The 22,378-nt window shown below is 36.4% G+C and overlaps 1 protein-coding gene across 3 annotated transcripts in view; it reads right to left on the bottom strand.

Moving 5' to 3' along the window:
• Nucleotides 1–22,378, bottom strand: part of PCMTD1 (protein-L-isoaspartate (D-aspartate) O-methyltransferase domain containing 1) — a 42,737-nt gene that overhangs the window by 4,242 nt on the left and 16,117 nt on the right. For 2 of the 3 annotated variants that reach the window (XM_082044773.1, XM_082044774.1), the window contains exons 2-5: nt 18,017–18,443; nt 13,797–13,899; nt 3,317–3,488; nt 1,601–1,724 (exon numbers count right to left, since the gene is read on the bottom strand). In XM_082044773.1, coding sequence (XP_081900899.1) covers nt 1,601–1,724; nt 3,317–3,488; nt 13,797–13,899; nt 18,017–18,323 — 706 coding nt within the window. In that variant the 5' untranslated portion in view covers nt 18,324–18,443. Of the gene's footprint in view, nt 1–1,600; nt 1,725–3,316; nt 3,489–10,098; nt 10,237–13,796; nt 13,900–18,016; nt 18,444–22,378 lie in introns of those variants that run through there. The other variant, XM_082044775.1, reaches the window with a different exon arrangement.

Below are 22,378 nucleotides of genomic sequence, written 5' to 3'. Positions count from 1 at the left end.
AAAGCAGCAGAACCAGCAGGTCAAGCAACGTGATTCTGCCCCTCTACTCCACACTGGTGAGGCCCCACCTGGAGTATTACATCCAGCTCTGGAGTCGTCAGTACATGAAAAACATGAACCTGTTCGAAAGGGTCCAGAGAAGGGCAACAAAAATGATCAGAGGGATGGAACACCTCTCCAATGAGGAAAAGCTGATCAGAGTTGGGGTTGTTCATTCTGGAGAAGAGAAGGCTCCAGGGAGACCTTACTGTGGCCTTTCAGTACTTTAAGGGGGCTTATAAGAAAGATGGGGACAGACTTTTTAGCAGGGCCTGTTAGGACAACGGGTAATGGTTTTAAACTAAATGAGGGAAGATTCAGACTAGATGTAAGGAGGAAATTTTTCACAATGAGGGTGGTGAAACACTAGATGCCCCATCCCTGGAGACATTCAAGGTCAGGCTGGATGGGGCTCTGAGCAACCTCAACTAGTTGGAGCTGTCCCTGCTCAGTGCAGGGGAGTTGGACTATGTGACCTTTAAAGGTCCCTTCCAACCCAAACTATTCTATGATTCTTAAGTTAATTTCAGGAAGTAACTTTTGAAGTCTCAAAAAGCAAGTGTTAAAGCAATCAAAATTATTTATTTCTATAAAGAACTGATTACATAAAGGAAAGTATCATCTATATTTTGAAAAAAAAAAAAGGGAACTGTAATAAGGAACTATCCTTGGCAAATTCATACGCACTCTCATAATTAATAACCAGATCAGTAGTTACAGGCAATGCAACCTGACAGGACATTCTGGAATCCTGAAGGGTTTATATTTGTTTCACAGTTAAAAAATCTCCATGGAGGCAAGAAACATGTGAAGAGGACAGGGGGATTAGTTCCTATTGGCTATGTTAGAAGAAAACAAACAAACAAACAAACAACAACAAAAAACAGAAAGCTGTTTTCTTCTAGGCTCTTTGCTGTGTTAAGTTACTACGTCTTACTAAAGCTGTGTATTACTCTACTCCTAGCCCTGACTATTCTGACAGAAAATTTCAACTCTATACCTTTCTCTACCACATTTTTCTCTTTCCCTTTATATCATCTTGGCAACACATATACTTTCAGAGACTTTCCAAATACACTTAAAAAACTAACTCAAAACTAGAAAGTCAACCCCAATAACTACTTCAAAAAAAAACCTAGGCATGTCTGTATCACTTGCAGACAGACACAAACACACTCTGCTTTTAACATCCTACAGTACCACAGCTGCAGAAAAAGTCTCTTTCTCTGGGAGTCCATCAGAAAGTTAGCACTCTTGACTCACCTAATATTACCTTGCTATTTTATCTATAACGTGCTAGAAAGAGATGTCAAACCTAAAAGAAAAGTGTGGAAAAAAAAGCCGGAAACACCCTGTCAGTTTAATTCAGGATACTGACTGTTCAGCAACACAGAACATGAGCCAGGAGCAACGTATCAGTGAGCTACCGCTTTGCTAAACTGTATGTTCCCATTCTATCACATTATGTCTATATAGCATGCCCTCCCTGCTTTCAGACCCCCACCAGCAGGCACTATAACAACCCCTCAAGACAAGAGGAGTGAGCACAAATGACACTTACGCAGTCCCACGGTATCATGTTTACCATTGTCATTTCTGTTTGGTTGCACTAGTGGAGCAAATGAAACAGCAAGAATATTTTTACTTTCCCATGTGTTTTGTCCCGTTCTCAAGATTTGTGTTAGCTGCATAAAAATAAGAAGAAAACAAACCACTGGTTACAGTTTTGTCCTACTCAATACTATTGAGATTGGTGTCAAATACACAGCTACTTTGATTTGCTTCAAAATCAATTTATAAAGGCTTTTTTATCAATAGAAATAACTGTCCCCTTCCTTTAAATATTACTGGGTCACTAGAGAACTGAATAAGGTTCTTTGGCAATGGGAAAAGATCCAACCAGAAAATTAAGGCACAACGTACGTTTTGCTTTTTCTCATTTTTTTTCCAAAAGATCACAGAATACTTCAGGTTAAAAATAACCTCTGGAGTCCTGCATCCTGCTTGAACAAGACCAACTTCAAAGTTAAATCAGGCTTCTACAATTAAGTTTAAAAAGATCACCTAGGACTGAGATTCTCCCAGATGTCTAGGCAACCTGCTGTACTGTTCAACCATTCTTATTATAAAAAACTGTTTTCCCTACATGCAGGCAGAATGCCCACTTGCTGCCATTTGTAACATTCTTTAGTTTGCTGGGCACCTGTGAGAACTGGACTCTTGTCTACTAGGTAAATTCTCTACCCCTTTAGTATGCCAAGACAAGAATTCTATGTTTCCTCAGCTGTTTCTTTGCAGGCTAGATTAACCCAGATCTTTCAGCTGCTCCTTATACTTCACATGGTCTGGCCTCTTAAACATTTGTATATAATGTAAAGACACTCAGAGTTTTAATTTTACTTTCAAGTCCTGACTACTTTTAAGATCAATTCCACCAATTTCAACTGACAGTATCTTAGTCCAATAAATACCGAAAAAACTATTCATAGAACTGAATCATGCAGACTGTGTTTAAATCACTTTGGTATTTTGAAAAGGCAGATACATAACGTGGTAATTCTTTTTGGAAGATAAATTAACTAGCATGTTTATGAACAACCATTCTAGTAATTATCTGTATTTAGGAGGTCATCAACTTTAATTACATTATTCTTCTCTGTTTCCCTATTAATAAAACAGGGAGAATAATACTTACCTTTGTAAAGCCTTTTGAGATCTAAGGATGAAAAGTGATAAAAGTGCGAAGTATTATTAAAATAATACACCTGTCTGAAAAATGTTTACTCTAACATGGAAAAGCAACACTAAAACCAGCTGGAAATAAGTTATATTTCTTCTGTCAGTTTTTTCCTCCCCGTACAATGTCTCACTAATCACAACTATTTCATATTTCTCTGAAATAAGTTCTCTTGGTTCAGAGGGTGGTTTCTTTGTTTTGAAGTACCAACTGACAACATCTGGCAGGGAGATTTCAAAGCAGTTCTGCAACTGGTATAATATACTGAAAATACTTTGAATGGAATTCTAGTTTTACTGAAGACACAGTTTTGCCACAGACTTCACTGGAAGCAGGATATTGATACCTTCCTACAAGTTTAAGGGAAAAAAGTTCAAGACTTCCATTTAAAAGACTAATATCTGCTTAACTGCAGCAATACACTGAATCAAGACACCATTAGTTGAACATTAACTTAGTCAAATACACATTTAAATGCGTTACTTGAATTATATATTTGTTTTACAAAAAAATAAAAAGAGGAAATTGTCACTAACTCACCTGATCTTCTATAGGCATTACTAGAATGCCTCCAACTTTCAATAAAATTTTCATGTAGTTTTCATGGTCTTTCTGGACTCCAGCTCCACAGTAAATCCGGTCATATTGGTGACTGTCTGAAGCTATTTCCAAACAATTACCAACCACAAAGGCAGGTTCACAGAATTCAAATCTAAGGGAAAGAGGAAAAAAAAAAAAAAAAAAAAAAAAAGGACAAATTTGAAATTAGGATTTTTAAGAAAAAATTCATCTGGTTAAAGACAGAAAAGTATTTTTCAGATCTTCCCTTATGAAAAAAGATTAGCATACATACTTTAAAAGTGTGTATTATGGCAGTAATACGAAAATAATCTTTTTCTTCCTGCCACATCAAGGACCAAAGAAAAATTCTTAAGCAGTGATAATTATATATTACGTAAAACAGAAAAGCCCTCAAAGTATCACCTGCAAGAAAACAGATTTGTCTTCAGAAAACTTATAAGCCATATAGTAGAAGTGCCTTTTAAATAGTGCATTTATCAACAATATGCAATATCCAGGCTGTTGAATAAATACTGAAACAGTTAATTTCCTAATAGCCGCCTCCATTTTTTTTAAATTAGGCTTTTAAAAGATTTGTTTTCCTCTGCCTCCTTGTTTTCTGCCTTGAACCCAACCCACTTTTGACCAAAATAGGAATTTAATGGAAAAGTCTGCCATTTTTTTTTTGACCACACACTAAGGGGAGGGGGAATTATCTCAGAAGCATGTGTTCCAATTTTAGTCAGCAAATGGAAGTTATACAACTGCTTCTAAGTGGATTTAACTTTATGATAAAAGTTGCAAGGACTGTTAAATACTCTTTGCCACTGCATAAAATACTGAAGGGAAGAAGAACAGAAGGATAGAGCTTTATTGCCAAAGCTGGATATGTTCTCTACTTCGCTTATATTTACTGACAGTTTTCAAACCTTTGCAGCGCCTTACTGGTTCAGGTCTTAACACCATAATAAATGTAATTTGCCTTTTTGTAAAAAAAATTCCTTCAGCAAATAACTTTGTTTTCTCCAAGCACTTTAAAATTAAAGAGAGGTTACACAGTTGGTCACAGAAAGGATTTATGTTTTTCTTTGAAAAAATATTAATTAAAACTCAACACGTTGTTCTTGTATTAAATAGTTCATAAAGTTCATCTGGCAGTATTAAAATCTAATGCATCTTAAAACTCAGCCAGAAAGAACGAATTTTTCTAAGAACTTTTTCAAATACACATAGCCATTTGAGTTGGCCTGACAGAGAGTTCATTTTCTTCATGCAGTTAGAAACTCTTATTAAAACAGCCATCATGGTCTTTTGTTTTGATCTAGTAGGAGAATACTGTGACAATACACTAAGTTTCCCATGTTTTGCCTGAAAAGAGCTAACTTATTTTCGCTCAGTAACTTTCTACTGTTTGGTATGAAGAGAATGTAAGAACTTACAGGTATCTTATCCATTGTCAGGGAGACCAAGGTCTTTCTGGGATCTATCTGCAGGTGTGAGGCAGCTAGGGAAGCAGATATGGATGGGAGAGACCCTGACCAACATCCAGGTTGATAAATGAAAATACACCCTACCATTACTGTCATGCTTCATATATAGTTGTAGTTGGCTTTTCCAGCTCATTGGTTCTTGTTCCAGTTCGGTTCTGATCCAAAGTTCCATTAGTCCAGCCTTTTGCTGTTTCGCAGTTGGCTTTTGGGCCTTTCTGCCTTTTGCCTTTCTGTTCTCTTGCTGGGACTGGCTGCTCTGGACCAGGGTGCTCTCCTCTCTGGGGCTGGCTGCTCAGCACAACTGGAGTTTCATGAGGGATTGTACCGATTACCACTTATTTTATATACACTATTATTTTGTTATTACTAGTAATACACTGTTTTGTTGTGTCATTAATCTGTTCTTATCTCAACCCATGAGCTTCTCCCTTCCCTTTCAATCTTCTCCTGCTTAGGGGGTGGGGAGCAGTGAGGCACCAGCTATCATGGTTCTTTTGTTGCTAGTTGGGGTTAAACTGCAACACCATATTATGAACTTTACAGCTGACTATCATTAGAAATTTTTTTTTTTTTTAACTTGGCTAGCAGTCGCAAATCCCAGTACAACACCTGACATCATTCAAATCTGTATTTCTTCAGTTAAGCAAAGCTTGGCAGCTTTCACTGCTTAGGGATGCTGCTTATAAGGCCTGGCTGACCTTCCTATCTACAGCACTGCCATTAACAAATCAGAATTCCATCAAACTGAAGTGTTTGCTTCTAGTTGTGGGGTGTTTTTGTTTTTTTCCCCAAAGATGGGATCCTTGATCTTGAAAGTAATCTTCCTTCTCTGACTAGTCACAGACAGACCCCAGACCCCCTGTGGTAAACAGTCCATAATGTTGCTTCCTTGCACAAATCCGGAGGAAAAACTGAAAGCCGGTAAATTAAAAAGCAAAAAGGGAGAGGGAGGGTGAGTGGGGAACAACCACCTTGTTGCACACAACTGGGCAGCTATCCCAGCCTGAACTGCACTTGAAACAATTTCAGATTAACACAGATAGATCCAGAAATACATTATGCAAGGTTAAATGCTGGGAAGAAAATGTAACCCGAATCACTGATCACTTTGCTGAAGAAGCAATCTCATTTCATAAGCACTTGGACTATGATTTATTTTTCTAAATTGACTTAAGGTCAATCAGGCAGTTAATGCTGTAGTTTTAATTTAGGCTGCCTACAGTTTAAGTCAAGCATCATCACATCAATTTAATTCAGAAATTTGAGCAAAGCTTTTTGGTGGCTTCAAAAGTACAAGAGGAAGGGGGTGTGGGAGCATGGAGAGAGTCAACACGATACTTTTCTAAAATGCAGTTCGCAATCTTGATAGTCCCTGGTTAGCTTTAGAAAAATGAAAACAGCCTGCCTGCCTAACCTGGCAACTTTCACAGCTCCTTGTGATCTTCTTAGGACGCTCCCCTAAAAGCCTGCAAGCTTATTACTCCTAAACGGTCTCCTCTACTAAAAACCGTCCTAAGCCTCATGAAGCCACTTGTCACCCACTCTCAAAATAAGCAGGAACACCAAACTATCCAAGGAATCAAAAATACGTATCACATTAGGTTCTTCAGTTGAATCTGGTATCTTGATTACAAGAGCACCAACGGCACAGGAATTAAGACTTCCTCTTATAGATAACGTAGCAACAGAAAACAAGCACTTGTCATAGGATAAACTTAAGCACACACAGATCACATTTAGGCATGGCCCAAGATAATCGAGCAGTTTCAAGCACGTAAAACATCTGTTGATTCAATTCCACCCTTCCATCTTCTGTATTTGTGTAATCTATCCCTTAAGGATAGGCATTTCAAGTTCATCCTCACAGCCACGGGACTTTTCTTCCAGCTAAATATTAAAAAAAAATTCTGTAGAATTTAAAGTGCATTTCTGTCTTTGCTGCAACAACTTAAGAAAAATTCTCAAGAAACTGATTGTTAGTGCCCATGTTCCTTTAAGTAATATTCCCCAGAAATATTAACACAATGAAGTATTACTGTTATAATAAAATGAATATCCATTCAAAAAAATATTTATAGCAAAGAACTAAGATTAAAGTTTGTTGCTCTTGTATCCATATCCACCAATCTAGTATTTGTGTGATAACAAGATATTAATAAAAAAGAGAACATAGTAAAATGACCTACTCTAATGGTAGGGGTTTTTTTGGTTTGGTTTTGGTGTTTTTTTATTGTTGTTTTTTTTACAAGAGGATCCATCAGTTGGTTGTACCATAACATCCACCCACAGAACCCACCCTTTAACTATTTCCAACTCTTTGAATGTTCAGGATGCTTCTTGGGCTAAGATCTTCTATCTATACAACATTCCTGAAAGCGGGATGTCATCCTGATGTCTCTTGAAGACATAACTAAGTGCACACAGGCATGAATTGTCTTCCCCCCCCCGCAAAGTGATATACATACTCGATTCTTTAAAAATAGAACAAGCTCAATGAAACTGGGGAGAAAAATCAAGTAATGTGAAAGAAAACTTTCAACATCCACAGCCTTCTGTTTGAAGGAAAGAGTAAAATATCTTACAAGATGCTTTAAAAAAAGCAATAATGAGGAACCACTTAAACTACTTCACTTGTTTTTTTGGTAAGAGAAAAATTATTTAGTTCTTAGAACCAGCATCGCTCCAGGTACATTTTACACATCTCAACTACTACGTTCATACCAAGATATCATCTCACAGTACACTTCTGCCTATGCCTTTATTCATTAACCACAACCCTACATCTAGGAAGTTCTGGGTCCTTTGACCATTTGCATTAAAAACACAATATTCTCAGAGCTTCTCCTATGTCAAGCGTAACAATTTCTTAAATCGGCGAACTTAATTCAAGTACTTCTAGAACCTGTTTAAACACTAGTACATTCACTGAAAGAAATCCTGAAGAAGCTTTCAGATCATTTAGTTTTGAGGTTTTAAACTGACATAAAACTTGTATTTTTTTTTAAAACCACAGATGAAGGTGAAAACTCACATTGCTTTGTGTGATTTAACACGTCACAAAAGTGTGCAGCAGAATAATAAAATACTTTTTGATTTCTACACCTTATTAGCCTTCCTCAATTTGCAAAAGTGCTTTAGAGCCAATGTCAATCACATTTAAAGGTACTTCTTATATATTTGCAGGAAAAGGTTTTTCCATTCGTTTCTCAATAAATATTTCCCATGTTTTATGCTGCCAGTGACGGCCACTTAGGATTAAATCACTACCTAAAAAACTTAAAACCTGTATCAGTTACTATGAGGAAACAATTTTAAAGAGTGTTAATTCTTTTTCTATCAAGTAGGACAACAGCAAGGCAAGATGGTAAGTTTTTTACACCTTTTTTGTATTTTTTTCCTCTATTTTTCATTCCATCTCATTTAACTGTTTTTTTTTCAAGCTCTTTGAACTAGTATTTGGTTCATGTATGAACACACATCTACACACATGCTATAGCATGTTCTTGAAGAATGACACACATTTTACATATTAGTACTGCTGTTATTTGTGAGACCTTCTGCATATACACTACAAACTTTAGAATAAACAGAAACAAATACAAATTCTAAATCTTTGACAGCAAAATCTCCAATGACAACTTTTAAAGCCCCTTGCATCCAATTACAAAAAAAAGTAATTTTAATCAGCATTAGAGTAATAATCAAAAATAATGGTGGTAAAATTTCTGTTCAGTAACTTTGTCTTGAACTTTTTTTTTCCAGCTTCCAGACTATGTTGGACAGCAAGTGAGAAACATATTTCTACTTCACTTGTATTTGTACCTGTAATCTCAATTTTTGAATAAAATTGTCTTGGTTCTTCTATTATAGTACCTCAACTATCTTGTTTACAATTTCAGGTATTATTTCATTAGTTTCACTGAAGTGGAATAAAACACTTATTTCTGAAGAAAAAATTCAAACACCGGTTCTTAAAAATACTTAGGACTAACCTCACTCTCCCTTTAATATTAGTTTACAAAATTTAAACTTGTGTCCTACTCCTAAACTTTGGTGGTAAAGTGAAGAATTATATCGAAGGAATAAGTTTTATTGATTCCACTGTGAATTTTAAGGTAGGTGGACAGGAACAGGGAAGTGAAAAAACATTTCTGTCACTTAAGTTTACTGTCAGGGCTCTAACATTCATGGATAGAAGTTTGGAAAACAACTCATCTCTTTACAGAAAAGTAGTTTTTTGGGGTGTGTGTTTTGTTGTGTTGTTGTTGTTGTTGTTGTTTTTTAAACAGAAGCAGAAGAAAGTTCTCATAGGTTGAAATTATCATATTTTATACTGCATGTTTTAGCAAAGCACAGATTTTAAAGGAACTATGCACTAAGTCAGCACTTGCTTTAATTTAACAAATGTTCTAAATACCATCAAAACGTGTAGCAATGAGAGATTTCCAGAGGAAGGCACCACAGACATACTTCTGAAAGATACTTTATGTGTGTTTCTGAGAGGGCAAGAATATCTATTTCTGCTACTACCAAATACTTCAAAAATGCAGGTCTATACAGGGTGTTTTAAAAAGACAGAACCCATTTGAATCACAACATAAGGCGTTTTATGTCCTTCTATTTGAAACACCCTGTAGATTTTTTCCTAGATAAGAGCAGATTCAATTGTCATTTCTGATGCCTTCTGGTTTACGAAGTGCGGGATCAGAAATAGTACTTCTCCTTATTAATCTCTAAATGAAAAAGGGATATTCAAAAAGCTTATTTTACTTTCCTTTTTAACAAAACCTCTGGAATCACGAATCCCACTGGAATTCTTGTAGTCCCTGTGTTGTTCTGGTTAGACTAAACCTCAACAAGAATTAATTCACCACAAAAAAAAAAAAAAAAAAAAAATCTGTCATTTACATTGCTTGAAACCAAGACTAAGTTATCAGTAAGATTTACAATGATAAAGCCACCAGTGAGTTTGAGACAGTTTGCCTTCCCTGCTTACATTTTCACTGCAATCCACAAGCTGCACAGAGGCAGGAAGGGTATTTTTTTCTTTGCATTTATACAAGGAACTTTCAATTTCAAATCTGAAGGCTCACTGTCATTAAAGCAGAGTCCTAGCAGGAACCCTGAATTTCAATTAGGACAAATAAATATTCTGTTGGAAGATTAAGCTTACTATTTTTCAATGCCAATAAAATCTAGCACAGGACTTCAGGAAGAAGTTTCACTCATAACAGTTATCCCAGAAGTAGTACTAGGGTTCTTGTGACTTACCATTGAAGTGGTTTCTTTTGATCCTGAGAAGGGTGGGTGATTTTCCTTCACAGCAGGGACTTCACCAGCTTACCCAGGTTTGGTTTTTGATAGGGTGCTAGAAGATGGGCAACCTAGCCTTGCCCTGTGGCTCTCTCTCCGAGCTGGATATTCTAGGTCTAGAAGTTGACTGGGAGCAGAAAAGACAACACATTCCCCTTCAATAAACAGGTGAAGCGGGGCCTGGCACTTGCACACATGTCTTTCAGATAGAGTCTTCTTAAGGAATATTTTTTTTTTCCCCTTAATTGGCATGCATTTCCTGAAGGTTTTAAAGATGATAAGAATGATGAGAGCCTTATGCATATTTCAGACTCGAAGAACTTCCTTTAGTCTATACCTAAAAGTTTTGTACCTCAAACATGATGACACTTTCAGATGCCACTTCTCCTTTGCTTCTACTGGTGAACATATGTTGTCAAGTAAAATCAAGGCAGCGCTTTTTACCTCTCAGAATGAAAAACTCCACGTCCATTTAGAGGAAAACTTTTTATAGATTGGTGGGATATGGATACAGATACAAGTCATTACTGGAATTATCTGCCTTTCTTAAACAGGTACCTGAAAAGCTTTTCCTCTACTCAACAGTTCAAGAGGCCAAAACTGAGAGAATCCCAGCTACCAGAGACAGACAACCCTCCCTTTAGGCAGAGAGTGTGTCTCAAATCCTTCTGGACGTTCTATTTTTACATTGTCTCCAGTCTCTGGTCAAGCACCTACACCAATCATAGAAGAGCAAGTTTTTAATTACATTTCAACAACATTCTTATCAAGAATAAAAAAACATTTTACCACACGACACTGGATCTTTCCTCTATTAAAATGGCATCAAAGCAATACTCCATCTTGCTTTATCAGGCAGAAAACCACCGAAATCATCATGACCCAGCTCCACGCAAAAGTCAGCTGCAAAGACAATGACTTATTGCTCCAAGAGAAGGAACACCACAAAGCATTTCTTTAGGATCCAGGTTGAAGCTCTCCAAGTACCTACCCATAAGGCTAAACCTCTGCTTTGTGTTTCAAAAGGAGATTGCTTAAAATATTCAAACTATTCAGACCAGACCAAAGAACATTATATACTAAAGAAAGAACACAAGAAGTGGCAATGCAAAGCTTTAGAGAACTCCCCATCTGTATTACTCTGCTACAGCAAGAAAAACTGATTGTGGTCTCTGTGTTCTTTCTGTCCCCCACATGCCTCTCTAGAGGCTGCTGGCAAGAGTAAGGTATTTTTCCCCATCCACTCAGACAGTTAAAATTCATTCATACCAGTCTAATACACAAAATCTATTCCCAAACAGTAAGGACGCCTGCAAGGTATACACCAGTGTTCAACAGGAGACAGACACCGCACACCTTTTTCTTGGGTGGTCTTTCATCCAAATACTAAGCTGACCAGCAGTTACGTTCAGGTGCCACAGTCCACACAATTTTGGGTAAATATCTTTCAATTATAAATGAAGATGCAGGAAAAAGTTACTGAAAGAAGAATCAAAACCAGACTTACTGACCCAGAGTACATTATTTTGAGATACAGATTAAAACTCAAGACATGCTGTATGAATTTGCTTCTATTAAAAAAAAGTAATACAGAAGGACCCCATGACAGAAAATGCCACATACCATCTTCATTAACTACTTTAAAATACAGAGTATTTACAAAGAAAGCAGTTAGCCAGAATCAGCTATGCAGACAAGTTACAAATTCCCCCACAAAACACAAAATCCAACCAGCCACTCAGTATCATGTCAGCTGCAGTGCAGCTATTACCAAGTAGATTTGTATCAAAAAGCACTTTCAGAGAAGTATAATTTTGTTATGCTGGTGAGGAGCGTTTTTCTGTAGCCATTGCTTAGCATTTTATTGTTGTGAGGAGAAGGTGGATTGTTAAACAGCATATGCCAAGATAAAATACACAAATTAGTGATAAAGTTTAATCACGTTCACCAACCTGCTGATTTTTTCCCCTCATTGGAATAATTTACTCTATATGATCACTAATTTCCTTCAAACACAATATACATACAACACTGACAAACTTACGCCAAGTTTAGCAACTTTGAGTTTTTCCAGTTCTTAGATGCTTTGAAGCATAAACCCCAGTGTTCTAATATTCATTTACATAAATATCCTAATGAGACTATATTTAAACGATAGTATTTCTTCACTGTCCCTTCAATCAATTTATTTGAATTTCTGCATATAAACTTATCACCATATTGGAAAAACATTTCAATCAAAACCAGCTTTTTGTACATCTGAGTACACACACTTAGAGGAATGCAAGAATCCAGGTATGTGCAGGAATTAGCTGGTAGGTACATCCAACTTAATAGAGCCACTAATGCAATATCAGTAATGATCACAAGTGACCACATTTCACACACTTTTTTTTACAAAAGAGATTATATAAGGTGCACCATCAAATTCTAGACTGAACCCATTTTTATTTGTTCTGGATTCTGTATGTATTAAACTCAGCTACCATAAATTCTTGAATTAAGTGCAATAATTAAGCATATGTACTACTTCTTACATAATTGTATTTATTCTAATGGAGAAATGCATTACTAAAATCATCCAGCCAATATCAGAAGTACAGAATTGAATTCAGATACAGGTAACACTAAGATGATGCCTTAAGCTTTATACTGTAATTTAGAGTCTTCCACTACTTGGGAGCAGGAAGGCTTGTGGTCAGAAGAGAGCTCCCAAAGCCTGGGGTATGGAAAAAAGTAGACTGAGCTCCAGACAACAAAACAAAGAGCACGGCAGTTTATAAAGCACTTTGCAACAAAGGTAAAGGGATAGAAAGAATTTTCTCTGCTGCCCCCTGGGGAAGAGAAAAGACATAAGATGTGCAATTCTTCGGCTGCTCCTGCAATTCAAAAGCTTTTCTGCATTTCCAGAAGCTACCTTATAATCACTGCTGGAGAACTTAATGCCTATAAGGAAAAAAAGTCTTTAGAGAAAACAGCCCCAAGTTAGAAACTTGTTTTGCCTTCCACAAAGGCAGAGAGGCACAAGATTCTTAGGGGCCAACATTAATAATAATAATAATAACAACAACAATAATAATAATAATAGACAACTGTTGAGCAGACAGAACAAGTAACTTTCAAAGCCCTGTAACCCACTATACCAGTAAAAATGAGTAGTGTGTGAGCACAGATGAACACTTCTAAATCCCTCTCTTCAGGAAATAGACATGAAGACAATCAGATTTTCTCATGTCTAGATCAACAGTGGTAAATAAGAAAAAAAGGTAATACTATACAAAATGATGATGTTCAATTGAAAACTGACTTAATGCTCTGTACATGCAAAGACACCTGCATATCGCATCATTCTCTTAAGTATGTATGTATATATGCATGTATGTGCACATACATACATATTCTAAGTGTAGGTAAACACACCACCAAAATGCAAGGAAATCAATTTTGTTAAGTATTACACAACAGGAACACTCCCACGCTTCCAAGGTGTGCGTTCTTAAGAATTAACTTACCTTATGAACTATTGTCACAAACTAGAAGTTTCATGTTTCGGTTGTGTGATGCCATTCTTCTCCCCTCCCTAAACTCGTAAGCAATTACACAGTTTAAAAACAAAAACATTGCTGCAAAGGGAGCTAGACAAATCAGATACTTACTTATCAAAGCTATCACTATATTTTATGAAGCACTCCAATTTTTCCTTGGCATATTCTACCACATCTGAATGAAGCTCTATTCCATGGTTTATCCCAAAAGGTCCTGTAAATAAAAACAAAAGGGTGTTGTGGGTGTTTAACTTTTTTTCTTTAAGCACAGCATGACTACATGGAACAGCATTATACCTTTAATCTGTGAAAGCAGCAACATCACATAAAACACAGAAGTGTCCCAACACTGCTAGACAAAGTTAATTTTTGTATCTGCATTACCAGTGCTTAAAACAGAAAAAGCCAAAGGATCGATGAAAGAACAGGGACAGAACTGTGGCAAAAATATTTTGTAGAGTTAATTTTCTTCATAAGCATGCAAAAAAAAAAAAAATTCTGACTACACTTTCATCATTCTGAGCGACATCTTTTTCAACACAGTATTTAGTTTTACAACAATTTCAAATGGTAACTCAGTTGGCATTTTGGTATTTAAATTTTGAAGTCTTCTTACGGCAAAATTTTCAGCTTTTGACAATTCAATGATCAGGTATTATATACCTTAGCCACACCTGATCTTCTATTTTGCAGGTTCCAAAATCTGAAGTCTGCTCCTGATCTACTTACATAGTAATTGATTTCCATCTAGAACACTGAAACTAAACACATGTTCACTCATCACAATTCCATCACAGTTGCAACACTGCACTCCTGCAATCAAATCCAAGTAAATTTCCAAGTCAATTTGTGTACCAAAAGTTAATGCTATTTTTCAGGAACAAGAAGAAATAATGAGATAGTATTATGAGGATTATCCACATGAGGAAGAAAGCTGAAGCAGACAGTCACATTTGCTTTGGGGATTCTATATTTAACATGTAGTCATAGCCCACAGACTAGTCACTGGAGTACAGAATTGGAAAAGAGAGAGGGAAGGAGAAGAAAAGAAAGTAAACACCAATAAGACAAAACTTACACCTCATTCTAAATCTTTCCTCAATATTTAGCTCAAAGATGTTACCACAATGAAAGAGAATTCAATTTGTCAATTAACAAAGCAGACCTAGGGCTACTGAGAAAGTTTTCGTTTTACTGCAAGAAAAACAGTTTATGTCACTAAGATGATTAATAATTGCAATGCTTAGCATAGTTTAGAGCATTTTCTACTGGGTGAAATAAAACAAATCAAATAGGTTACCATATGCAGTGCTCATAAGACCTCCTCTGATGGCAGGCAAGAGGTAGGCAGATCATCCAAGGGATGCTCTTAGAACTTATGAAAACATGTATCTCCTGTTGACCCTCATACCTACTCTAAATTTAGTTTATTATCTATCACATCAAGAAAAGCATTAGCATAGGCAATCCCCTTCCTAGATGTTTAATTATTAAATGTTCCCCCTTGCAGCGATAGGCTATAATGTTTCTACCTAGTCTAGCTATAGTTCTACAGCATGCAACAGCATCCAAGGTATGTTTTCTTTAATTAAAAGTTAATTGCTATTCCTTGAACCTCCTAATTAAAAATGCATCACCATCATCCATCCCAAAATTCACTAAGCATTCCTATCAATACTCAATTTTGAAAAACAAAGAACTAAAAACACCTGTAAATGTCAGTTGCCCCAACAGCTTGAAATTAAACATATAAATGCAAGACAACACCACATCATGACACATCATAGTATTCATAATATGAACAGAAATTCGAGCAACATATTCTCTTCTTTCATCAGGAAAGTTACAGCTGTACATTTAAGCAGAGTCAGCAATTCTAAAAATGTGAAACCAACTTCTGTGCTACCCTCCAAAGTCAATGGCCTCTTTCAGCATAATGAGCTAGCAAGTCCACCACCTAGACTGAGCTACATTTACATTTTAATGGTATCAGCAACTGTTAATTTAATCTCTAGGGAGGCATGTTTTTTTTTGTATGGGAGGGTAGTGTGTTTTATTTGGTGGTGGTTGGTTGTTTTGTTTGTGTTGTTGGCTTTGTTTATTTTTTTCTTCTTCAGTATGTTGCTATACTTCAGTATACAAATGCTTACCAGTTTCAAATTATTTGCTAGTTTAATGTTGTTTTGACAATGCCAAGGTGGGAGAAATGCTACTCACTACACTGTCAAATTGAAAGATACTCAACTACTGTCAAAAAAACACATGGTTCTGTTACTAATTGCAGTACACACCAAAATTGGTTTTTAAAAAAATGTGAGCCTCTAAAAATATAAGGTTTATCTGTCAGAAAATTATGTCTGTTTTTCTTTCTTAAAGCAGGTGTTCCTTGGTTTAAAACAAACACTAAAATAAGGAAAAATGATTAAATATAACTAGTAATTTTATCAAAGGAAGCAGAATAATACAATAAAGGCACACAAATTGTATTTATACCTTTCATGCCTCAGCCTAGCGCCCACACCACATCAGAACACTAAGCAGACTTCGAAGCCTGGATACAGTGCTACAGAAACACAGCCTGCTTCTGCAAGTGGCTAAGCAGAAGCTGTTCCAGGCTCCTCAGCACTGCTAGAGGAGCATCAGCACCTGAGCTCGCTCTGTGGGCACATCTGCAGCTCCATGCTCCTCGGGGCTGGCAGCCCATCTCACCCACTGTGGAGGACACGTCTCTTGCTGTTTAATTTCTTCAGCTCCACATATTACACTCTGAAGGGCAGGAATTCTGCTTGATAAGGAGAGGCCAAATCCAGGAGCGCTCAACGGCCAAAAAACAGCCACTCAGAATAGGTTAGATAAATACACAGATACAATTGCAATATACATAAGCCACAATTTCTTTTTTAGCCGTCATAGTTGAGAATAATGAAATAACAAACCTTTCCACAGGGCGGAGAAATAAATGAATGTACTTACTCACTACCATGGGCACACATTTTAGAGAAAAAAAAAATACAGCAGTATTTAGTAATTAGTGCTGAAATAGAACTCTGAACTTATATTACAATCTCATTAAAAGTATCTGGTCTCTTAAACAGAAACACTTGAAAATGTCAAAGCAACACACTATTAGACATTATTTTTTCTTTAAACTGTGAATGAACATAATTATAGTTTCCACATAAGAAGAGTATGCTATCTGTTGTGTTTATTGGTATTAATTGAAACCAAAGACATTGCTGAGACGCCAACAAATGAAGTTTGCTATGTACTATTAGGGATAATTTCTACGCTTTAATAAATAAGAATGAATGATAGAAAGTAACTAAACTGACAGAAAGTAACTAAAGTAACAGAAAATTCATAAACACTTTACACTTCAGTTGTGTATATAAATATATGCAAAATCTGTGTATTATCTGTCAGTAAGTTTTCTGCAACCAAGGAAATACAAGAACTCCATGTAACAGTCAATAAAATTGCATCTATGAAAGCCACATACCAAAATATAGGAAGATATTTAATAGAAAGGAATTTTTTTAATTACTTGTTGGTATATATGCTATGTTAAATATTGGGGGGAGGGGGCAGAATTAAAGCATTTTTCTCTTTAGGTTTGTGGTTTTGTTGGTTTTTTGTTGTTGTTGTTTTTGGTTTGTTTCGTGGTTTTTTTGTTTGTTTGTTTGTTTTAATTTAGACAGTGATATTTCATTCCATCTTTTTTTTTTTCCCTTAAAGGAAATGTACTTGAAATCATAAGAAAAACCAGTGCTAATCTGTTAGAATAGTTTTTGAAACCTACAGACCTGTAAGTCCTTAAACAGTCTTATCAGTCTACCTCCCGAACTTTCTCGCTACTCAAGGGATTAAATAAATGTATTGTAAAATAATTGTTTGTGTGCTCATAGAAAACTATATTTCCATTAAGTTTTTTTCAGAGTTATTAGCTTTTAGATTTAGATTTTTCTTTCCATAAACTGAAGATCAAAACAGCAACCTAGAGTAAGGACAAAGACAGTGCAAACGCAGACTAAAATTGTCCCTCTATGTCTTTTCTTTTTAAGCAACACAAGGACTGTTTCCTTTCAAGTAAGAATTTTAGCTTATTAAAAGGCAAGCAGGAACAATTGCCTCTCTTCTAAAACATTCCATGACCTGCCACTGAACAACAGTGTTAGTGAACAACCTGTAAAATAACAATATTTTAACAAATCTCAAACACCCTGTCTTAAGTATAGTGCTGTCATTTTAAAGAAGCAGAAGTTTTACAGGGCTTGTATAACCTGTTGGAAATATGCAGAAACACTATATAAAAAAAAAAAAAATCAAGTTACCTAATATTAATCCCACCATTGTACTCAAGTATCCGGTTCCACTACCCAGATTTAGAAAAGATAATCCAGGCTGAAGCTTCAGTGCTTCCATGACTTCAGAATAAATGCAAGGTGCTGACAAGTGTATATTTCCATGCTTCCAGGCCAAGTCTTTATAAGCATTGTCCCTGTATCCTTCCAGATAATAATCACCACGATCAATCGCTCTGAAGGCTTGCTCCACACTCTCAGTGCGAATGTACTGAGCTTCTTTCAAGTTATCAATTAAGTCATCGTTGTCTTCTCCAGCACTCACAGCTCCTCCCATGCTGAATTTCTATGATAATTCAATTAGTTTGCAAAGCACATTAGGAGGAGAGTTTTCCCCAAAGTGTAAGTATGTAATGGATTCTCAGTTCTTCTTTCAGAAGTACATCACACAGGTCTCCTGGAAAATAGACATGTTTACATAATTTGAGTTTCAAAAGATAAACAAATCAACAACTATTAGAGGGTGATGAAATATTGTTAGTGTTGGGTCACTTGACGAAGCAGAACTATTGAGTCAGGACAGCTAAACTCCTGTCTTCAGATTTTAACTCAATCCAATGTTTTTTCAGTTTAGCTTTAAAATGTCAACATGGGCTGGCTACATCAGTAAGCAGTGCAGGAGTTCACACAGGCACTAAAAACAGCACTAAAAACCTATCACCCATCTTATATACATTTGGGGGCAGGATAGCAACTGCCTTTGGTCTCACTCTAGAACCACTCTGAGAACTGAATGTCCAACAGCAGTTGGAGCATGTACCAACTTAGTTACTCAAAGGAACCAGGTTTACGTGCTCTCAAATCACCCCACAGTGGGAGACAAAGCCAGGTGAGTGGTAATGTCCAGGAGATGCTTCTCAGATGTTCATTTTTGAGCTGACCCAGAACATGGGGCTCTGAGCAACCTGCTCTAGTTGAAGACGTTTGTACTTATTACAGGGGGGCTGGACTAGATGACGGTTCAAAGTCCCTTCCAACCCAAACCATTCTATGATTCTACTAGTGCAGACACTACCACACATTGCTCTGTTCACGATTCAGCACAGGAAATCCCTCTGAGTACCTGAGCTCCTTCCAAGGCCTGCCATATTGAATAAAGGAGTACAAATTCCTTAAGTACATAGACATTTTCAACAGCTCGCCAGCTCTTAAGTGACTGGCAAGTTTCGCAACTTCAACACAGCACGTTAACTACAAAATAATTCCTTCAGATCCATATTTTATCTGCAGTTATTACATTATTAATAACTAAACTCATATAAACCATGTCAACATTTTTAATGTTGCATGAATCACCAGTAAAATAGCAACAGAAGACTGGGAGAAAGGAAAGCAAAAAAGTTTAATCCGCAACTTCTAGATGAATAGAGTACACATAGTGAGCTAATTATTAACATTAATTACAAAGCCAGCTTAGATAGCCAAAAGAAGAAGAAAATGACCATCATGAATCTTGGTGCACATTCCAGGTAACCCAGTTAACAAATTGAGGGGGGGGGGGGGGGGGGGAAGAAAAAAAAAGGACACTCACTCCTGACTCTTTAATTACATTGCTAAGTATTATCTTTTAAAAAATTCCACCTGCCCCATCCAACAAGCATGTTGCACCAATAATTATTTTTAGAATTATGAAAGTAATCTTTTATCTGAGAATACTCCAATACAACTCAACAATTTCTTGTTTTGTACATGCCTGTTTGTGCAAATTTGTGAGTCACGAGCTCAAAAACACAATCCAGACGCCCAAGGTCATTTAAGTCACCAGGATGAAGCTGGTTCATAAGTTTACAATGTGAAGATCAGCACAATACAATTTTTATGGTTACATGCTTTAAATGATGAACCTTCTTAAAGCGCTAATGAATCCTTTTCCATATGTTTAACAGGTCTCTATCAAAACAGTACTAATAAACCTTTCCATAAAACTAAATGAAAACTTCCAGAAACTACAAGCAACTTAAATCCTGGTGGGGTTTTCCCCACTCACTGCAACAATAAACAAAGGCTTCTGGCGGTTGAACCATCTTCCTGAAGGATTAAACTGCAAACAATGAATAATTCTGAAGTAGAGCACTGTAACATCCTTGCAAATTCAAAAAAGTGTGCTCATGTGCTGGACAGTAGTCCAATGAGTAAATTCACTTTTCTGAACACTGAGCTCAGAATCAAGAAGAGTACTAAAACTATTGAAGATCAGTTCTGAACAGAAAGGGCATATATTATATAAAGAAACACAGTCCTAAATACGGGAAAATTACAATTAAACCTTTGACATTTTGTTTTGGCTTGATCTTTTCTTCTTGCTTTAAAAGCTCACACAGCTTTCAACACCAAAGTTGTATAATTCTTATCCCTTCCCTGTCTAGATGGCCATCACATTCTTCCAACAAAGGAAATCTCATTTCTATTTGCAATTCTGACAGCAGTGTTTCCTTATCCTTCTCTTAATTTGTATTTATCATTAATTTACATAAACACCAAGTCAATAATAAAGATGAATAAACATATAGTACCAGTGCTAAGATATATAGTAGCTAGGTTTAAAATTTCAAGCACACAAGCTCAAGTTTCCCAGATCATACAGTCACAAAGCTACTCCTTAACTACAAACATACTTAAAAAAAGGGGGAAGAGAAGGAGGAATGCCCAGGGCTGCTGAAGCCTCAGTAAAATCATGGGTGAAAAGATGACTGTTTGCCACACAGCTGTGTGCTGCTGTCTAAAGCAAACCCAATTCTCACTGACATCTTGGAGTGGGAAGAGGAAAAAAGTCACCAGGCACAATTATCAACCAGCAGCAAAACATTTAGTGAAAGCAGAAAAACTGCACTTCCTTAGTGTTCCTGGGCAAAGTAAGTAACAGAAATGTCCTTTTCTATCTGTGAAAAAAACTAAGGGAGAATTTTATACTAGAAATGTGGAACTTGAGGGAAAATTTTGTAATTTTTTAAGTTAAAAAATAGTTTGTGAAAATATTCCAGTCCTGCTCATTTCTCTGCACTTGCATCACACCAGAAGTTCAAGGAACTACTGAATCGCATTATAGTTAACAAGCTAAATAATCTACAGTGACTAAAACAATAGTTTTTGCCATCCCTTCATCCTAAGAAGTTCATGATTGTCTCGAGAAATTTTTGGAAATAATTCCAACTAAAAAGGAAATGCAAAAACTCAGTTCCTTTAAGACTAATGCAGCTGCCACATTGACAAAACAGAAACACCACTGCTATCCCAACCTGCAGAGTGCATTCACCAGCTTGCACCAGCAGGTGGAGAACTTCACCAACTATCTACACCCAACTGGTGAGCAGGCAAATACACAAACTGCTCCAACAGAAAAGGGCTTTTCTTCCAACCTAAAGCTTTATTGTTTTTAATTAAAAAACGTCTTCACTAGTTTCACATACCATCTCTTTCCCATAAATAACATTTTCTAATTTGAATATAGTCACTATGGTAAACCAGAATTTATTTCTTCAGGTATTTTGTAATTTTATATTCTTGGATGTGACAGCTAAAAGTTACTGTAGTAACACAAGACTTTCTACTGATTACATCCACCAAGCATTTCAACTTCATTAATGGTTATCACACAGAATCTCAAAGGCAAGAACAGAAAAATCCTGGTATGTAGCATGACACTGTGGAACGCAGGGAGAAAAAACACGGGGAGCATCTCTCACAAATGGGTGCTTATACAGGAGAAAAAAGTGACTAGTTGGAAGTGTGGTTGAATGTTGCATCTTATTCTGAAAAAGCTGACATTGATATTGTTTGATTTTTAGGTATCTTGCTTTTGGTTTTCTTTCACTCAACTATGGTGCTCTACTCTGGCCTCTACAGCTATAGGTAAGCAAAAATGCTACTCAAGTGGAAAATATTAAAAAACAAACAAAATGCACTCTAGGAAGTTAAACAAATAGATCTTCTCACAGAAAGAGACTTCTCATGCCACAGAGAAAAATTCTGTGATATTTTACTTCCCTCCAGTGCTTTTGTTTGTAAGCTTTTACCATATGAAAGTAAAATTACTTGCTTCTAACAGAGGCAACAAATGTTTGAAGTCAGATACATTTTCTACTATTTTAAACATGCAAAACAAACCACCCCACAAGCTATTTTAGTACAGCTGGAGAAAAAAAAAAAAAAGGCAAGTTAGTCTAAGCTTCCTTGTGACAGCTGACTCAGGACCAAGATAAAGACAGCAGAGCATACTATGATAAAACTTTCTACATAGCTGCAATATTTGCAGAAAGCATCCTGTGAAGCTCACCAATACCTAAACTGAAACACAGGCAGTTCACAAGGACCACAAACAGCATTCTGATGCCT

The sequence above is a fragment of the Streptopelia decaocto genome (assembly GCF_964273445.1).
Source record: "Streptopelia decaocto genome assembly, chromosome: 2".
Classification (NCBI taxonomy): Eukaryota; Metazoa; Chordata; class Aves; order Columbiformes; family Columbidae; genus Streptopelia; species Streptopelia decaocto.
This window is presented reverse-complemented; position numbering and strand designations above follow the sequence as displayed.